Below are 18,360 nucleotides of genomic sequence, written 5' to 3'. Positions count from 1 at the left end.
CGGCTTATTGTTGGAGTAAAAACGGCCCTTCTTGGAGGGTATAATGTTCTCGACACAGAAGTTAATATAATCTGTGATGCAGTGGGTCAAGTTGTTGCACAGCACCTCCCAGTCAGTTGTCTCGAAACAGTCCCTCAGTACCATCCTGGTCTCCTCAGTCCATCTTTGTATGGTCCTCGCGGTGGGTTTTATTTTCCTCACTATAGGGATGTAGGTGGGGATTAGATGGACCGGGTTGTGGTCTGAGCGGCCCTGTGGGGGCAGGGGGACTGAGCTGTATGCCTCCTTTTCGTTGGCATACAGCAGGTCCAGAGTTTTTCGTTCCCTGGTGTGGCACTTCACATACTGAGTGAAGGTGGGGAGAGTCGAAGTCAAGGGAGTATGGTTAAAATCACCAGAGATAAGAAGGAGAGACTGGGGGTGTGACGTCTGTAGGCGGGACACATTAGTGTGGAGCAGCTCGCGAGCCACTGCCGCATCGGCCGAAGGAGGTATATACGCAGTTATTAAGATAACGTGCGAGAATCCCCGGGGGATGTAAAACAGCCTGACGCTAACAGCTACGAGCTCGATATCTCGAGTGCAAAGTTGCTCCTTCACAGTAATATGCCCAGGACTGCACCATCTACTATTAATAAAAACAGCTAGTCCCCCACCTTTCTTCCTACCGCTCTCCTCAGCATCTCTGTCAGCCCTCACCAGCTGAAAGCCATCCAAGGAGATGAGAGAGTCTGGTAATCGCTCATCCAGCCAAGTCTCCGTGAAGCTCATTATGCAGATGCTCCGATATTGTCCTTGTCTGTATTGGGTCTGAAGCGTCGCTTTTTCTCCTGACATTTTCGTCCAGCTCTCCATCCTCTTCTCTTCCTCTTTAACCCCCCCCCCCCCCCCCCCCCCCCGGGAGTTCAGGTTTTGCGTGGCGCTAACAGTTGGTCTTTTGTGTAAAGCAGCGTAGGCAAAGCTGTGTGGGTAAAAAAAGTAGTGTCCATTATTTGAATTTGAAAAGATAAACTAAACTAAACTAATAGATCAAACACTGCCTCTCGCACAGCTTGAGTCTTGGAGTAGAGTCTTGAAAGTAGTTTTAAAACATTAAAGTATTGAATATAATATGTAAAATAAAGTAACAAGTAAAATCTTAAGAGACAATAAAACATAAAAATAAAGGAAAAAAATCTGTAAAAAAGCTGTAAAAACAGAATACGAATGAGGGTTTAGGGAGCTATTGCAACAAGCAGCTGTTTGAACGGCGCCTACGATGATCTTACAAGGCGCCGCCTGTCTATTTTGGAGAAAATTCAAGACTTTTTAGTGTGCCTTATAGTCGTGAAAATACGATAGTTTACAGGAAACCTCTGTATCCATCCTGGTTGGGAGGCCTGGCACATAAAGTTGTACATTTTGATATATTTTAAATTGAGATCATGACTTAAATATTGTGGTGCAAATTTTCATCCCCATTTTATTTCTTGATGCAATGGTGTAACCATGAAGACCATTCTGTGCCAGAATATCAACAGGTGTATTTTGAAAGTAAAATTGAGCACCTTCATGATGCAAGGTACTAGTCATTACTGGGTTTCAAAACTCAAAACATCAGTGGCAATCTCCACTACAGCAAGTTTGTTAAAACTATACCGATGATTCTGTTCCCCACCATAACCTTCGCCCCTTGGTCAGAGACAAAAATTAACACCAATTACAAATGGAATGGTAATGGAATGATACTGGTCAAAGGAACCCTTTTTTTTAAATTTAGATTTAACTTTTTTGCCCTTTCTTGCAGTCCAAAACGAGGATCAAATTTGGTGTTTAACTTGAAGGTAAGTTGATTAATATTATACAGTGAGAGGGCTTTTATTATTCTGAAGCAGATATGTCTTAATTACTTTTTCTTATGCAATGACCAAATTGTGTTCCAACCAGAAGGATGGCAGAAAGGAACGGGCAGACGTTGACAAATATTTTTTTCTTCAAATTCTACGGATATTGCGGATGATGGTTCCTCAAATACTTTGCATGGAGGTAAGAATGAATTCTTGTTTGAACCCAAACAGTGACCGCTGTAATGCTTGGAATGTTTTGAGCACATTTACTAGGGAATTAAACATTTTGGACATCACAGCCTTAAAATGATCACTCGTTTTCAGATACAGCGTGGTTTTAAGACAATGAGTGTGGCTGTACAGTGGGACCTCGAGATGTGAGCTTAATTCGTTACGGGACTGATCTCTTATGTCGATTCACTCGTAACTCAAATGAAAGTTTCCCATAGGAATGAACTAAAAATAAATTAATTTGTTCCAACTGTCTGAAAAAAAAATTCTAAAAACAGGATGTTAGATTTGAAAAACATGTTCCAATTCGCCACCTATTAACAAAGTAACAAATAACTAGTGGTTTAATATTACTGAAATGTGTTTAGTACTAAAATTAGACAGACAGAGAGAGGGGGGTGTGGGGGGCAACTTTTGCACGGCAACGCACTGACTAACGGGGGGAAAAAGCACGGAAAAAAGGCAACGCTCCACCCAGTGCTCGTAGAGACATTATTCGAGGGACTTGCGATCAGAAAGACAGTGCCCATGATTTTCTTATGAGCAGCCTCTCTCGTCCGCTGTATGCTCGTATATCAAAATTTGCCTCGTATCTCAAGATAAATACTTGACCGGAATTTTACTCGTATCTCAAAATGGTCGCATGTCAGGGCACTCGTTTGTCGAGGTATGACTGTAATATCAAAAGCTTGTTGAAGCCTCTTAAAATTTTCCGCATTTACACGGGATAAAGGTGAACAGAATTTTTCGGGATGCGGGAATGAAAGCTTGGAAGATGGACTCAAGCCATGGATCAAAACGAAAGATCACCTGGGAGAAACAGCTTTACGAACTGAGTGAACTCAAATTATTTCGATACTGGACAGTACAGATCTCTCTAGAAAACTTCCAAAGTCTCTGTTAGGTTTATTAGTCCTAAATTATTATATATTTGCTGAAGAAAGTGCTTCCCTTACTACCGTCGTTTCATGACTATAAGGCGCACTTAAAAGTCTTACATTTTCTCCAAAATAGAGAGGGCACCTTGTAATCCTGTGCGCTTTATATATGGACCAATACTAAAATTGTTATCACAATAAAATAAAATAAATCTGTCCATAGGGTACACCATCCTCAACAGCTCTCAACTCTTTCAACACTATAACACCGGACATTCTGACTGACAAACTCTCCCACCTTGGACTATCTTCATCCATCTGCTGCTGGATTAAGAACTTCTTAACCAACCAACCACAAACTTTTAGACTTGGTCCCCACCTCTCTTCCTCCATTACACTGAGCATTGGCTCCCCTCAAGCCTGTATACTGAGTTCTCTTCTGTACTCCCTGTACACATACGACTGTACCCCAACACACCAGTCTAACTCCATCATCAAATTTGCCGATGACACCACTGTGGTCGGACTCCTCTCAGGAGGGGATGAGTCGGCCTACAGAGATGAGGTCAACAAACTGTCTTTGTGGTGCTCGGTGAACAATCTCACACTGAACACCACGAAAACTAAAGAAATAATCCTGGACTTTCACAAACACAGCACATATGGCCCCACTCCTCATAAATGGAGTCCAGTGCTTAAAATTACTGGGGGTCCACGTCACGGATAAGCTCTCAGGATAGACCCAGAAACAACTCCATTTCCTTAGGGTACTCAGGAAGAACAACTTTGACACTAATCAATAGAGCCACTGTGGAGAGCATCCTGGCATACTGCATCACAGTGTGGTACGCTCGAAGCATGGCAGCAGACAAAAAGGCCATGCAAAGAGTGATTTACACTGCCCAGAAGAAGTAGGATACTGGAGAAGGAGAAACTAGAAAAAGATATATGCCTCACTGGAAGACATTGCCAGACCTCATTACCTCAACAGAGCCAGGAACATTGTCAGGGAGCTACGGTCACTCTGCCAGAAGCTATAGGTCTCACAAAGTACAGACAAATAGGCTTAAGGACAGTTTTTCCCCCCTCCAAATCCATCAGAACTCTAAACTTGCGGTAACACGACACACAATTTCTTCTGTGTAATAACTTCTGGGTGAGGTAACATAAAAAGACATTGGGCGGTGATCTGCCTCCTACTGGCTGACTGAAAGTGAGAGACAATGAGAGGTAAGTGTTCCGCTTGGGTGGTGATGCGATGTATCCATCACCGCAGAATGCCAACGAGTCTGAAATTATCACTTAATTGGGTCTTTGCCAGGAAAATGCACCTTATTGAGAAGCACTACCAATTTTGTCATACGCAGCTGGGTATAGTGACAATTAGACTTTGGTCGAGTCAATGATGATGACAAAGCCTATGTCCGATTATTCTCATTATTATTACTATTTGCAAATGAATTGTTGCATAGACATCAACATCAACACAGCTTTACGAAGGGTGGCAGGCAGCGCTGGGCTAGTTATGCTAGCTACTAGCTAGCTACTATTTGCGAATGGATTGTGGACTGGACATCGACATCAACACAGCTTTAAGAAGGGTGGCAGGGAGCGCCGGTCTAGTTAAGCTAGCTACTAATTGCGAATTAATTGTGGGCGCCTGGACTAACGTATAAAACTCAGCGTTTTCGATGACTTATTTGGACAATTGTTCAATTTGGACAAAGAAAATTAGGACTTTGATGGATTTGTGGGTGGTGATGACGTGAGTACATTGTAAAATGCAGTTTTGCTTAAGTTGCCTTTTTAAAAACGTGTTTTTAACACGTGTCCCTATGTTTAAGCTGGTGTATGTTTTGCCATGCCTGGCTGCGTCTTTAAAACGGAGCGTCCTTTGGTGTGTCAAATACAGAAATAGCACTCCTTAGTGACCCTGCGGCTTTAAATGCGTTGCGCCTTATAGTCGCGAAAATTCGGTACATCTGAAATGCCTGCTTGCAACGAAGTAAATGCTGTTGCTCCTTAATTAGACTTGTGGAGTCCAGAGCGAAGGTTACAATGCGTGAGAACAAGATCATGGTCCATGGGCCACGGTCGTGGTGCTGAGCGTGGTCAAGATCCTGAGAGCAAATCAAGACGTTGATCAGTAGAGGAAAGCAAGGATATAGTGCTAGAGGGTACTTAACAGTGAACTGATTAAGACGATCCAGCAGTGTGGTCATGTTCTATGTGGGATTGAATACTCCTCACTGGCTTGATGATTCACACCTGGAACCGCTTGAGTGGGGGGCTGGGTCTGTGATTGGGTGGCAGGCACAACCAGCCACCGGTCTTTTCCCGGGCCTGACACTTCATGAATACTCTTGGTTAATGAGGTTTTAAGTATTCACTTCATGTTTTAGTAATTTCAACTGAGATGGCGGCTGTACACCAATTCAGGATGTACCCTACGTTACGCCCATAGTGGCTAGGATAAGCAAAAGCACCCTGTGACCCTTGTCAGGATCAGCAAAAAGGTGGATGAATGAATGGATTGAGGCAATGGAATAAATTGCTGTTATGACTCAAATACACTTCTTTCATCTTCTATGTTGTTTTGTCCAGATTGTATTTTTTAATGTCATTTGCACAAATGGAAATAGATATTTCTCCATTTCACATAATATATACAGTGCAATGTCTCCACCCATAATCTTGTTTAAAATTGTAGACAAGTTTGTGTAACATTTTAAACAAACAAACAAACAGCTTCGATAGCACAATTACCAATAAGTCTCATGAACTGGTTGAGTGTGTTTAATTAACCCTTGTAACTTTTAGTTATCTCTTTTTCTTTTATCACAGACTGGGTACCTGATTCTTATTGCTGTAATGTTGGTAGCGAGGACCTACTGTGATGTGTGGATGATTCAGAATGGTACCATGATTGAAAGGTCAGTTTAATACCTGCTTCAAACTCATCATAGTACCGGAGCCAAATTCAAACAAATTTGATCTAAAGTTATAATTTAGCATATACAGTATATCTATCGGAGCCTTTTGAGTAATTTATTGAATTATATTGGATTTTATTCATCCGGTATTCGGGGAATTTCACTGTCACAGTAGCAAGAGGTTATGGGCTATATAACTTGTGACTTAAAGACTTAATGTCCTTCTTTCACAGATTTTGGCACATCAATTAATGTTGCTCTAAACTCAAATTAAAAATGACTGTTAGATTGGATGAAAGTATAGACTCACAAATTGAAATGAGGGCCACCCGATGTTGCAGTGGTTCTTAATTCCCACTTATTAATTCCCACTCGGTGTAAGTGTGATTGTGAGCGTGAGTGGATGTCTGTTTCATTAATTGGCTGGCAACCAATTCGGGTTATCCACAACCTGTAGTTGGCTCGGATACTCTCCAGCACCCTGCGTCACCCTTGTGAGGATTAGTGGTATGGAAGATGAATGATTGAAAAAAAATAGGATGTTAAAAAAATAATTTAAAAAAATATTTTTACCACCCACCTAGCTAGGGCAGTGTTAACCTAGCTAGTGCTATCCTTACTAAATCCTTGTTGCATCAGGCCTGGTTTGAATAACAGCTGAAATATTTTCCGAGACAACCAGAAAACTCCACCTGTGGTGGTTCAATTTCCCTGAAAATGATATTACCTTGATGAATTAGGCACCCTCTGTGAAATAATTTTGAGTAAACAAAAATAATCTTTCAATACGTATCACAGTCTTCATCCGTATCAGAGCCCTGCATCTTTGTCATAGAGACTATGTCATGCAATCTTGCCCTAATGAAACTGTTGGTGCACAAAGGGGAGTCAAAGATTGGACAGCGGAAACAGGAGAAGATTGACGGGAGTCTTACGCAGAGTAACTGCCTGTTCTCTCTCCGTACTCCCCTTCTGCAGAACCGTCAAAATCTCACTCATCTGTCTTGGTGTGCTTACTTGTGTTCGACCTTGTTGAATGTTCATCGTGGATCAGACAGCCTCAACCTTAAATATTGATACTTCATGAGGGGATTTCACTCCCAGATTAGATTATTCGAATCAATTCGATTCAAATTAATTTTATTCAATGGAAACTCTCCTATTTGAATCTAATATAATATAGTATAATATAAAACATACCTCAGCATTGTCAGAACATGCCAGTTCCACACTGGAAGGGCAGAGTGTTGCTGGTTCAGCATTTCTGAAATGCATTAAATCCAGTGAATAAATTGTCCATCTCTTTCTTTTGTCTCTGTATTTTTCAGTGCAATAATTGGGCGCTCAACGAAAGATTTCAAGACCTTTTTGTTCAGCTTCATCCGATTCATGCCACTTGTAAGTTTACTTGTTCACTAGATTTTTGTTTTACCAATTTACATAAATGCTGAGCATGTTCAACCCTGCCGCCTTGTGGTGTAGAGGTTCACTTGCCTTAATTTGTTGTGGGCAGGCGCGGGCTCGATTCCCACTGGTGCCGTTAGTGATTGTGGTGTGGATGGTCGCTTCTCTCTGTCTGGCCTACAATTGACTGTTGATCAGTGTAGGATGTAGTCTGCCTTTTCCTTTAAGTCAGCTGTGATAGGCTCCAGCAACCCCTGCAACACTTTCAAAGAAGCGCGATATGAAAGATGAATGAATGAATATTCAACGCTTCAAGGTCTCTGCCTATTTTTCCAATTTTGCATACCTTTGATGGCTGCTTTTTACTTCAGAGTGACTTGTTTACAATGGTTTTGTTTTGTGCCTTTTCTTAGGACACCTACCTACAGATCCAAACCGATTTTTTTTTCACTCTGAACAAATTTATCAACATTTTGGACCCTTCAAGACAAAATAATCAAAAATTTGTAATATTGATGTCTTACTGATAACCAAACTTGACAAACCGTTTTGATGTTTGATGACATTAATTTAACTTGAACTTACATCAATCAGTAAATCATTTTTTTGTTTTGTTTGATAATTCAACAGAAACAGCAGGTAGGGCAAGTGGTATTTTTGCCCTGCATTCATAATATGGTCAAAACATGTTCCATGCAGTAGAACAACAGTGCCGAGGATGTTGCATCTAGGTCATCCTTTTCACCAACTTGTAATGAAGTCGAATTTAGTTTACGAATGACAAGCATGACTACTTGTTTAGAACCAAAAGACAATTGTTGCGCTATTAAAAAAAAATCTAAATTTGAAAAATGGGTAAGTTAGTTATTAGTTACACGCCTAGCACAGCAAACATGTATACAATTATGTACAGGTATGCTACAGAAGAAGTTCAGCACTTCAAATCAATCAAACAAAATGTACAGATATGATATGAGAGGCATTTCAGCAGTTCAATTCAATAAGATCAAAGTGTCAGTAGAATACCAAAACAATGTAGCACCCTATCAGTTTGATGAATATGTGGAAATAGAATTGTCTTTTATGAGGACCCTGAAAATAATCAGACAGGCTATGTCATTGAAAAGTGAAGGTAAACATAAATTGTCTGGAGAGCCTCTTTTAAAATGAAGGGTAGTTGCGGCGAATCACCGTTACCATGAGACGGTTAATCGCAGGTCGATGCGGATCGGAGTAGTTGTCCACGACGGTATACATGCAGTCACGATGTGGATGCGAAGCAATGTTAGAACGAGATGGTCAAACGCAAGTAGATGTTGATCTGAGGGGTTGTCCAATGATGTTTCAAATGCAGTTTTGAAGCAAAGCATTTTTGTTAGTCATTGTTCCCGAATTCCGTCGCCATCCTGAGATGTTTCCAATGCCGGTCGACATCTCGCAAAATGTCTGACGCACCTCATCCCTCGTAGTCTGTGACGTCCGTCAAAGTCCCACGAAGTAGGTGTGCAAACCTTTGGGTGTATCTGAGCACTTGCTATCAGTATCTGCTTTGATAATCATTAATTGTTTATAGTTTGATTTAATCTGTAGAATTTTAACATGATAATAAAATATTAGTACACTATACCATTCAGCTACTGATACCAATGTGGATCCCTTATGGTGACATGGGCTTGAAATTTAAATACTATTTAAAGAAAAAAATGATACAAATAAAGAAAAAATGATCACTCAGTTGATTATCCTACCGCGGTAGTCCAAAGGACAGCCCAGAACAGAGCTGGCCCTCCTGACCAGCTTATTCAGCTTGTTCCTCTCCCTCTCCGAGCTCACGCATCCACAACATACCACTGCATAAAACACTGTAGATGCCACCACAGTGTCTTAAAAGATCTTCAGCAATGTCCTGAACACTCCAAAGGACCATAATCACCTCAGTAGGTAGAGGCGGCTCTGGCTCCATTTTTACATGGCGTCTATGTTTATAGACCAGTCTAGTTTGTTGTCGAGGTGAACACCCAGGTACTTAAAATTATCCACGATTTCAATGTCTGTACCCTGGATGTTCACCTTAGTGGTCTGTTGAGCCTGATAGATTTTATGGTTACGACTTGATGGGGTCTACAATGACGTCGATAGATTTGAAAGTTATGGTATTTCCAGGTTCCAGGTTCGAGGACTTGGTGGTTGATAGAGGCAACCCCAGCTAAAATGGCACGTTCACAGAGCCATGCATGGTCGTGATAGTTTTTGACCAAATCTGGAAAGAGTGCTTCTTGAAGATCCTTGGCCGTGTCAGTAAGAAAGCACATATGCTGACTTTATGTGGTCTTGCTCATCTGATGGAAATCATCCCGTCACCCAGAAGGAACAGATCTTCTGCAAATTTTCCTATTGTGGCATCACCACTGACCCATACACGCTTGTTCCTCGTCAATTGGAGTTGTATTTTATTCCAAAGGTGTGAAGATTTAAGGCAGGCACGAGCTTGATCAGTGCATGATCCCTTCGTCACAACAGGTAACGTTGGTCGAAAATCAACTGAAAAAAGGACGGTGATTCCTCCCGTGGGGTCTGGACAGTCGAATATCCTGCGTCGTTGTGTCCAAAGCCTCGACAGCTCCTATATTAGCATTGTTGCATTCATCACAAACAATGAGTCGACAGCGCCTGAGTAGTTTGGCCCGTGAACTATTTTTGGTTATGTTGCAGGAGCATTTTTCATCCTCCACATAATTTAGAGTAAGCTTGAAAGTGGAATGAGCTGTCTTCTCCTGGCTAAAGTGTTGCTGCGAGTCCAGAAAATGCAACTGCAATGGCTATGAGGTTTTCTTTTCAAACTCTTGTAAGTATCAGCTGTGTTACAAAGATTTTTCCCTTGCCTCCGGGAGCATCCATGAAAAACATCCCTACCGTTTGGTTAAAAACACTATTGAAGACCGTCTGATGTGCAAAATCGTCTCGTCTCAATGTAACGTTTTTGGAATGTGGGAGGAAACTGGAGTGCACGGCGGAAACCCTCGCAGGCCCGTGGAGAACATGCAAACTCCACATAGGTGGACATCACCTGGATTTGAACCCAGTGCTGGTCCGATCTGGTTGACATGCCTTCTGTGCTGGTCCGATTTGGTGCAGGTATGTCGAAAAGACTGCTCCACCCATCATCAAGAGTATATTCAATAGCGATTAGTGCCTGGTTATAAATTTCATCAGTTAATGTGACCTCGGTATCTGGAAGTAGCTGCTGTGCTCGTTGAAGGAAGTCCTCGGATAAATCATTGCGACACATTAACCTAAGGGCGTTCAGATCACTCGCGGCAAATGGAAAGAAGCGTTGTACAAAGCTCTCAAACACTGGAAGCAGGTTGCGTAGATGCAACCGGCACCAAAGTTTCATCCCATTGGGCATTATCTTCAAGCATCGTGCGTGCCAAACATGCAGCTTGATAGGTTGGATAGATGTGGCCATCAAACGTTCAAACATCTTCAAAACACGTTAGACCAGCAACTTTGTGAAAAGGAGTCGAAGGTAAAAAAGATCGTTTTGCTTTGGGGATGGCGTTAACTTGTCCCAAGCAAGAAGAAAGTTTAATTTCCAGCTGTCCATCAAAAGCCTGGACTTGTTTTCAACTTTCCCATTGTTTTTTATATCCCATGGCTAGTAAGAAAGGACCTCAGTAGTGGAATGTCTTTGCCAACGCATATTTTGAGCACATTTTGAAGAATGCAGTTAGTGTTGTCTCTCTTGGTGCCTCGGCCACCGTAGTTGCATTTTCATTTAAGAAAAATACTTGCTGCTGTTTTCTAAGTGAATGGCAAGTTTTCCAATAACAGGATTTCTTTAATGAACTTCAAAGCTGAATGTTGAATGACATGACTCGGGGGACCCAAATCAACTTGGATTTTTTTTGGCTTGTCTCTAGAACCCTTGGCATCTAATGTGAATATTTATATTTTATACAGAATGGCAGAACTCGACATTAACAGTTTTGGTCAAAAGTTTACTTACACTTGTGAAGAACATAATGTCATGGCTCTCTTCAGTTTCCAGCTATTTCTACAACTCTGATTTTTCTCTGGTAGTGTGATTGGAACAGATACTTCTTTGTCACAAAAACATTCATGATGTTTGGTTCTTTTATGACTTTATTTTGGGTGAGCAAATTGCAAGTAACCATGACACGCGCACCCACTCATCCTTACGGACAATTTAGTTTTCGATCAGCCTACCATGCATGTGTTTGGGGATATGGAAGGAAACTAGTCTACTCGGAGAAACCCTACGCAGACACGAGAAAAAGATCCAAACTCAAGCCACGAAGGCTGCGCGTAAGATTGAAGCCTTGATCTCAGAACTGTGGGGGGGGGGGGGGGGGGGTGCTAGCCAAAATTGGGAAACTAATTTAATCTATTCTTTTACAGATAGCCTTGGTGAACAACTTTCTTAAGATGGGTCTAAATGAGCTGAAGTTGAGATTTCGAGAGAGGCTCACAAACAATCTGTATGACCAGTATTTACAGTAAGTAATACAACATTACCAATATTGTTAATGCTAGATTCATCATTTCTGTAAGCATTACCCCCTTACTTCTCATTTTCCTTGTTGGAATTTTACAAATGTCACTGTAATTACTGTTACAATTTTCAGTATTTGCTCAAAATTTTACTTGTATCTCAAATTGTCCGTGTGTCGGGGCACTCGTGACATAGCTGAGAGGGTTATTTGATGTTAAACTCCGGCCTTTGACATGCCCAGGTGGTGTGAAACCAGGATTTGAAGGGTTCATTCTTAAAAGCCAGGGGACAGGTGACAGTGTGGAAAGGCAAAAAAGTTTTCTTTATCGCATACTTTATCGCATTCATTACTGAACTTAATTACTCACAGTTTTATTTAGTTAATTCTTCGATCATTATTTGAAAGTCAATCGGATTGTTTAATAAATACCTTTGGATTTTAATTGGGAAAACTCTGTGCGTTCTTTTGTGTAATGCGTGTCGAAAGCTCCACTCTCTGCCTTGCGTGGCTACAAGCTATAGGAACATTAAGCTTGAAATCGACACAACAAATAAGTCAAAAACTGGCTGCAGGTTGACGCATTAAGAACTATAACGGACTACAAGGAGGGACTGCATGCTTCTGTCCTTGTCGATAATACCGATGAATGGACTTTACTAGCCAAAAACACTAGATGACCAAGGAGACACAGGCACTCATCAAATGCCGTAACACCGCCTTCAAGTCGGGGGACAAAGTACAATACAGCGCAGCCAGAGCAGAACTGAAGAGAGGCATTAAAAAGGCCAAGGCAGCATATACAAGGAAAATTGAGGAGCACTTCACATGAAATAACCCAAAGAAGATGTGGCAGGGAATACACCATATTACCAATTACAATTACAATACTATATCTCTTAACACAGATGCCTCACTAGCTGAGGAACTAAACTGTTTCTTTGCCCGCTTTGAGACTGACAAATCAGTCCCAGTCTCAACAGAAGGGGGACGTCAATATAGTCAAAACAAATGAAGGTTTGAAAGTCATGTGCAGCTCAAGGTGTTTTGAACCTTCTTTGTTTAGTTCACTCCAAGTAGTCCAAGTTTGCTTCAGCAATGTCCAGAGTCAATTGATGTAATGTTTTTACGGAATGGATCCGCCAATGTTTTGCCTTGAGAATTGTTTAAAGACTCCATTCTACTTCCTGACATCCACATATTGCACTTCCACAGACAATCTGTACCAAATTTGTGACGACTTCTTTCCATTTCAGACTCGAATCAGACCCACTGAACTAACATCCAGACACCTTAAAAAATTCACAACACCACTTACCTAGACAGCAAACAATCCATTGCTCAGACACCAATCAATAATGAGAGGGGTAAAGACTCCCAGCACAGTTTGATAGCATCAAAACCACACATCACATAGACATCAGAACACATCCGTAACAACATTGGGAGACAGAAAAAAAGGAAAGAAAAAAACATGAAGACAGGACTGTCACATACAAGTTTGAGTCCTCTATAACCAATTAAGACAACAATTTTCTTTTTAAAATCTTTTTTGCACTGCATTTACTATTTCCTCCAGGTATACATTTCTTTCCTCGTTTTAGATTAGATTAGAACTTTATTTCATCCCGTATTCGGGACATTTCTTGGTTGCAGTTGCAGGCCAGACACAAGACTTTGTAGACCAAGGTAAAAATACTGGAGCTACACACAGGAAGTCCATAAGGTGGGGACCTTCTGCAGACTGACACTGAGGTTACCACAAAGTCCTTTAGTAGTCTGGAGGTTTTAAAGATCCTCTTCCGTGCCTAGATCCTCATAAGCTGTCCTATCACCTAGTCAGCAGCAGCGGAGAGGGTGGTGGGGGGCTTCAAAGCAAACAAGCAGCCCAGCAAGCATCGGCAGCTCCTCCATCTGACTGGTTGTTAAATGCATCAACCAAATCAGATCTAGGGGCTTAAAGCACAGAAGGTTCCGTGCTTTTTTAGAGGAAAGGGAGTCAGAATATGGGGATATGCTCTACTTCACTGAGGTACTTTGGCTCACCAGGGGAAACGTGTTGAAGAGATTTTTTGAGTTGTGAGCAGAAGTAGAATACTTCATGAAGACGGGGTTGCTGTTCCTGTGCCAAGTGATCCCAAATGGCTCATGAACTTAGCTTTTTTTGTTGATATCACACATGAGCTTAATGTACTGAACAAGAAGCTACAAGGCCAGGGGCAACTTGTCAGTGCTGTCTATGACAACGTGAGAGCATTCTGCACTAAACTTGTGTTATGGAAAGCCCAGCTCTCTCAGACAAACCTTTGCCATTTCCAAGCATGCAAGGCTCTCGTGCATGCAGGTACACCATTCAATGGTGAGAAGTATATTGAGGCCATTTCGAAGCTACAGGAGGAATTTGATCACATATTTGCAGACTTCGAGACACACAAAGCCACATTTCAAATTTTTGGGGTCCCCTTCTCCTTTTGATGTGCAAGATGCCCCTCCTGAGCTTCCTGAGGTGGACAGAGGTAGCCGTAGTTATACTAGCATGTTATTAGTTGATCTGTTCTCTCAGAAACTGTTTTGACGGAGGTCTTAATAAAGCTGGCTTGAATACTCATAGGTGGGTCCAACCGAATATGAAATTGAAATATTCATTCTAAACCATGGTTTGTTTTGGGCGCAACCGGATTTAATAGTGCGTTTCCCCCAGATCCTTGAAGATTGCGACTCTCAATTCTACCGACGAGCTAAACCTAAAATAACGTTCAAACAGAGCTCACAATTAATCAAAAGTCGATGGCTTCATCTAATAATTTCAGCAACTCAGGGTAACGGCCACAGGGTCAAACTGCCCTAATAACTTTTTTCCAATGAGATTCTGATCATATGTTTAACAGCATGATCGAGCCTTTCTTTATTATAAAATACCCAGAGTTCTTTTTGCATGGCACCGTCTCAGTCCATTCCGATGCAAAACACGCTTGACTGACACCTGAGTTCTAACAGGTTCTAATTCTTGCCAGATCTGCTTTTTGGTTCTCCTGGGTTGTCAATTGTTGTCAACGACAGGACCTAAATTAAGATTTATTTTTTTGACTACATAACAGAAGAAGTTATACAGTGGTTCCTCGACCTACGATCACCTCGTGTTACAAAATGCTCGTGGTACAAAAAAAATTTGATCGAATAATTCCCCCAAGATTTCGAGATGCGACCAAGCCAGGTAGGTGGCTATGGCACTGTCTTTTTGCATCTCTTTCGTGCACTGGGCGCACTTTGCATTTCCCACCCGTTTATTCCCCCATCTTGGTCCACATTTACATACAAAGTAAACAACTACTATGGATCGGCAGAGTTTTGCAAAGAAAATGCGACCGTTCACAATCGACATGAAACGCTAAATGATTGAACAATATGAGAGTGGGTTACGTGGTACCGAGCTTGCTACGAGAGGAATCCGTCAACCATATCCACCATCCTTAAGCAGAAGGACGCAATTAAGGAGAAGAGGCCTTCCAAAGGACTAACTATAATTTCCCACGAGATGGAGAGCCTTCTTTTATTGCGGATAAAATAAAAACAGTTAGCAGGAGATAGCGTGACCGAGTTAACCATATGTAAAAAAGCTAGCGGGAATATACATGGATCTGATATTAACGAAAGGAGAGCCTTCAACGCCTTCAGAGCCCTTTAAAGCGAGTCATGACTGGTTCAAAAAATGTAAAAAAAGATCTGAAATACACTCAGTATAGGTAATCAGACATAGGGAAGCAGGAAGTTCCTATGCGAAAGCTGCGGTGGTATTTATCAAGACATTTGCCTCGTTTATCGCCCAGGAAAGTTACATCCCCAGCAAGTGTACAACTGCGACGAAACTGGTCTTTTTGGAAAAATATGCCCAGGTGGACATTCATTGTGGCAGTGGAAAACAATATGAAGGACCGCTTAATTCTAGCTTTGTGTGCCAATGACAGCGGTGACTGTAAAATTAATCCGCTACTGGTGAACAATGCGGAGAAACCGCGTGCGTTCAAGAGACACAACATCAAGAAAGAAAACCAAGTCATGTGGTGCGCTAAATCTAAAGTGAGCAATACGCATATTGTGATGTATTGATGCGTCATTAGCAAAATATTTAGAAGGGGAGGCAACAATAAAACAACTCTTCATGCGTTCGTTTTGAAGACTCCGGCAAAACGTCCGGGTGGGGTCAACCCGTAGAACTAAGGTTTTGTATGAAGTTACATTAAACGTTGGGTGTCTGTATATATTTATCAAGTTAATTTAAATTTGTTTGTTCGTTTACAAGTGTCGTTGATAAAAAAGTGTTCCAAAAAGCTCGACATGCGATCTCAGTCTCGAAACGGAGTACAATCATATGTCGATGTACCACTGTACTGCTAATATTCCCTGTGTTCTTTTGTCCAATCTTTCAGAAGCTTCACATACTACAAAATGGGTAACTTGGACAACCGAATTGCCAACGCAGATCAGTTACTCACCCAGGACGTGGAAAAATTCTGTAATAGTGTGGTCGATCTCTATTCCAACCTCAGCAAGGTACATCGACATTGTTAACAAACTGCATTACATTAATTTAATTTAGATAACTCAGTGAATACAATTCTTTGGGGACTATTATTGCATTCACGTCAGAAAAAAATCTCATTTTCTGACATTGAATCCTTCTTCCACATTACCTAAGATCAGGTTTCTCATATTCAAGCCTTCTGGGGTTGTCAGTAGATGGGTGATTCTGGGCAACAGACCCAAAAGTTACCCTGCAGCCACGAAGCATTGGCTAGTTAAACGCATAGTTAAAGTCTTGGTATAGCTTTATGTATCGCCAAAAGAAGAAAGAAATTAATAACTACTCTTAACTGTCTATCAGTATCAATAATTTTGTCTCAGTAAATGTTATTATACATGTACATACCGGTCAACGTTTTTCCTGTATTTTATACGTTATTTTGATAATTTCAAATTGTGTATGCCGTATTACAAATTTTGGATGGGTTAGGTTCATCGCAACCAAAAAGGTTCCCGACCACTGCGTTAGCAGGAGGTTGAGTGCTGTGTTAACGTTAGCATCTGTTGGGATATAGATCACCATTACCATGATAGCCGTTAGCTCTCTAGGTAAATAGGAGGGCCTGCATCGTATCTCCAATAGCTCTAAATCCGGGGAGCAGTGAGTGTTGATGATCCTACTTTCACAACACCATTAATTGTGTATTAACACGCAAAGTACCCCTCCCTTGCTTTTGCCTGTTAATTCTTTTGAACTATTGTTTCGATATAGCGTTCGGCTAGCTAGCGATACCGCAGCGTCGGAGATTTGCGGATGTAGCCATGTTTCCGTGATGAGCATAATGTTGCTATTAATTAATGCTATTCTCTGTCCGTGCCTCAGATACCTGGAACTCGATACCGATGACCATACGTGAACTACCGTTTCTGAACCTCTTCGCCAATCATCTTATAGCCTGGCTCCTAAAACGAACAAAATTGCGATCACTACACTGTCGAAAACAGTGCCACTTGTGCGCATTTGTGTGTATATGACGTCGTTTTCCTTCTACCTGCACAAGGGAGTAATTATATAAATTAGCCCTTGGCTACAATCTTAAATATTTACATATAAATGTTCATTAACTATTTTTGGAGAAGGCTTGAAACATGTCAAGTCCACTTTCCTCCGCCGCGGCGTGCATTCATCCTCACCGCCCTAAGTTCTCTATTCATTTTTATTTGTAAATTCTGGGTATAGCAATTAAAGAATTATATTAAAAAATATAAATTGTTTTTAACTCCATGGTTCAATAGTGGTGGATCCATGTGCAGACAAGAGTTTTGTATTGAATATGTTCCGAACTGCACGCATCGTTGTCGCTAAAATGGCAACACATTGCAAATGTGCGATGGGCGTAACATTTGACATGTCGTGTTTTGGTTTTGAGCTGGCAACGGGGGCTTCTTTTTTTCCCCCAATTTCAAGATATATACATACGAAGAGAAAGGAGAACCAATCCTATGCCTTTGTTTGCCACAGTGAAAAACATTCTCACAACTTACCATGAAACATTGCTTTAAAAAAAAGAAAAAAAGAACCTGCAATGTATATTGAAGACTCAAAATATGAATTGGAAACTGGGATCAATATTGGCTCATGCAGTGATGAAAAGTATATCAACCCACATAACTGCTCATGGTAGTCCAGAAAAAAGTAGATAGCAAGAGATTGGCTCCTTGAAAAGTAGACAGTTTGACTGCCCCCTGCTCTCCAAGTTAGTTATTTATGATGTAATAATTCTTACTTTTGTTATCAAAAATATTTATTTGAATGTCAACAAGGCTGATCTTCCAGCTTTTCTTTTAAAAACTAAATAAATACTGTAATCCAATTTAATGTCACACTAAATCAAGTGTCTCTAAACTATTCCACAAAGATATAAGTAGGATTTCCATCAAATTGAACAAGAGGGCACCTTTTCAACAATCAGGTGTTTTAGAATGTACTTGGTTGACTGCAGTTTGATTCTGATGATTTTAGCAGAAACATCTTTTGTTTATACTGTTTACT

The 18,360-nt window shown here is 41.1% G+C and overlaps 1 protein-coding gene and 1 long non-coding RNA gene across 7 annotated transcripts in view; one reads left to right on the top strand and one right to left on the bottom strand.

Annotated features, from left to right (window-relative positions):
* Positions 1-18,360, top strand: part of abcd3a (ATP-binding cassette, sub-family D (ALD), member 3a) — an 89,518-nt gene that overhangs the window by 11,863 nt on the left and 59,295 nt on the right. For 2 of the 3 annotated variants that reach the window (XM_077735900.1, XM_077735902.1), the window contains 6 exons: positions 1,787-1,823; positions 1,927-2,025; positions 5,780-5,868; positions 7,197-7,266; positions 11,695-11,792; positions 16,214-16,337. In XM_077735900.1, the coding sequence (XP_077592026.1) occupies positions 1,787-1,823; positions 1,927-2,025; positions 5,780-5,868; positions 7,197-7,266; positions 11,695-11,792; positions 16,214-16,337 (517 nt within the window). The remainder of the gene's footprint in view (positions 1-1,786; positions 1,824-1,926; positions 2,026-5,779; positions 5,869-7,196; positions 7,267-11,694; positions 11,793-16,213; positions 16,338-18,360) is intronic. The other variant, XM_077735901.1, reaches the window with a different exon arrangement.
* LOC144209535 (uncharacterized) lies at positions 897-17,665 on the bottom strand. 4 transcript variants are annotated; one of them, XR_013329159.1, is made up of 4 exons: positions 16,478-17,665; positions 7,363-7,534; positions 7,069-7,132; positions 897-961 (listed from the first exon to the last, which is right to left on the bottom strand). It is a non-coding gene; the product is annotated as an uncharacterized LOC144209535 (long non-coding RNA). The 4 variants fall into 4 exon arrangements; XR_013329160.1 differs by having other exon boundaries at positions 17,195-17,665; XR_013329161.1 differs by lacking the exon at positions 16,478-17,665 and adding an exon at positions 11,282-11,645.

The sequence above is a fragment of the Stigmatopora nigra genome, chromosome 16 (genome assembly GCF_051989575.1).
Source record: "Stigmatopora nigra isolate UIUO_SnigA chromosome 16, RoL_Snig_1.1, whole genome shotgun sequence".
Lineage (NCBI taxonomy): Eukaryota > Metazoa > Chordata > Actinopteri > Syngnathiformes > Syngnathidae > Stigmatopora > Stigmatopora nigra.
Note: the sequence above shows the minus strand (reverse complement) of the source record. Positions and strands in the feature narration are given on the sequence as shown.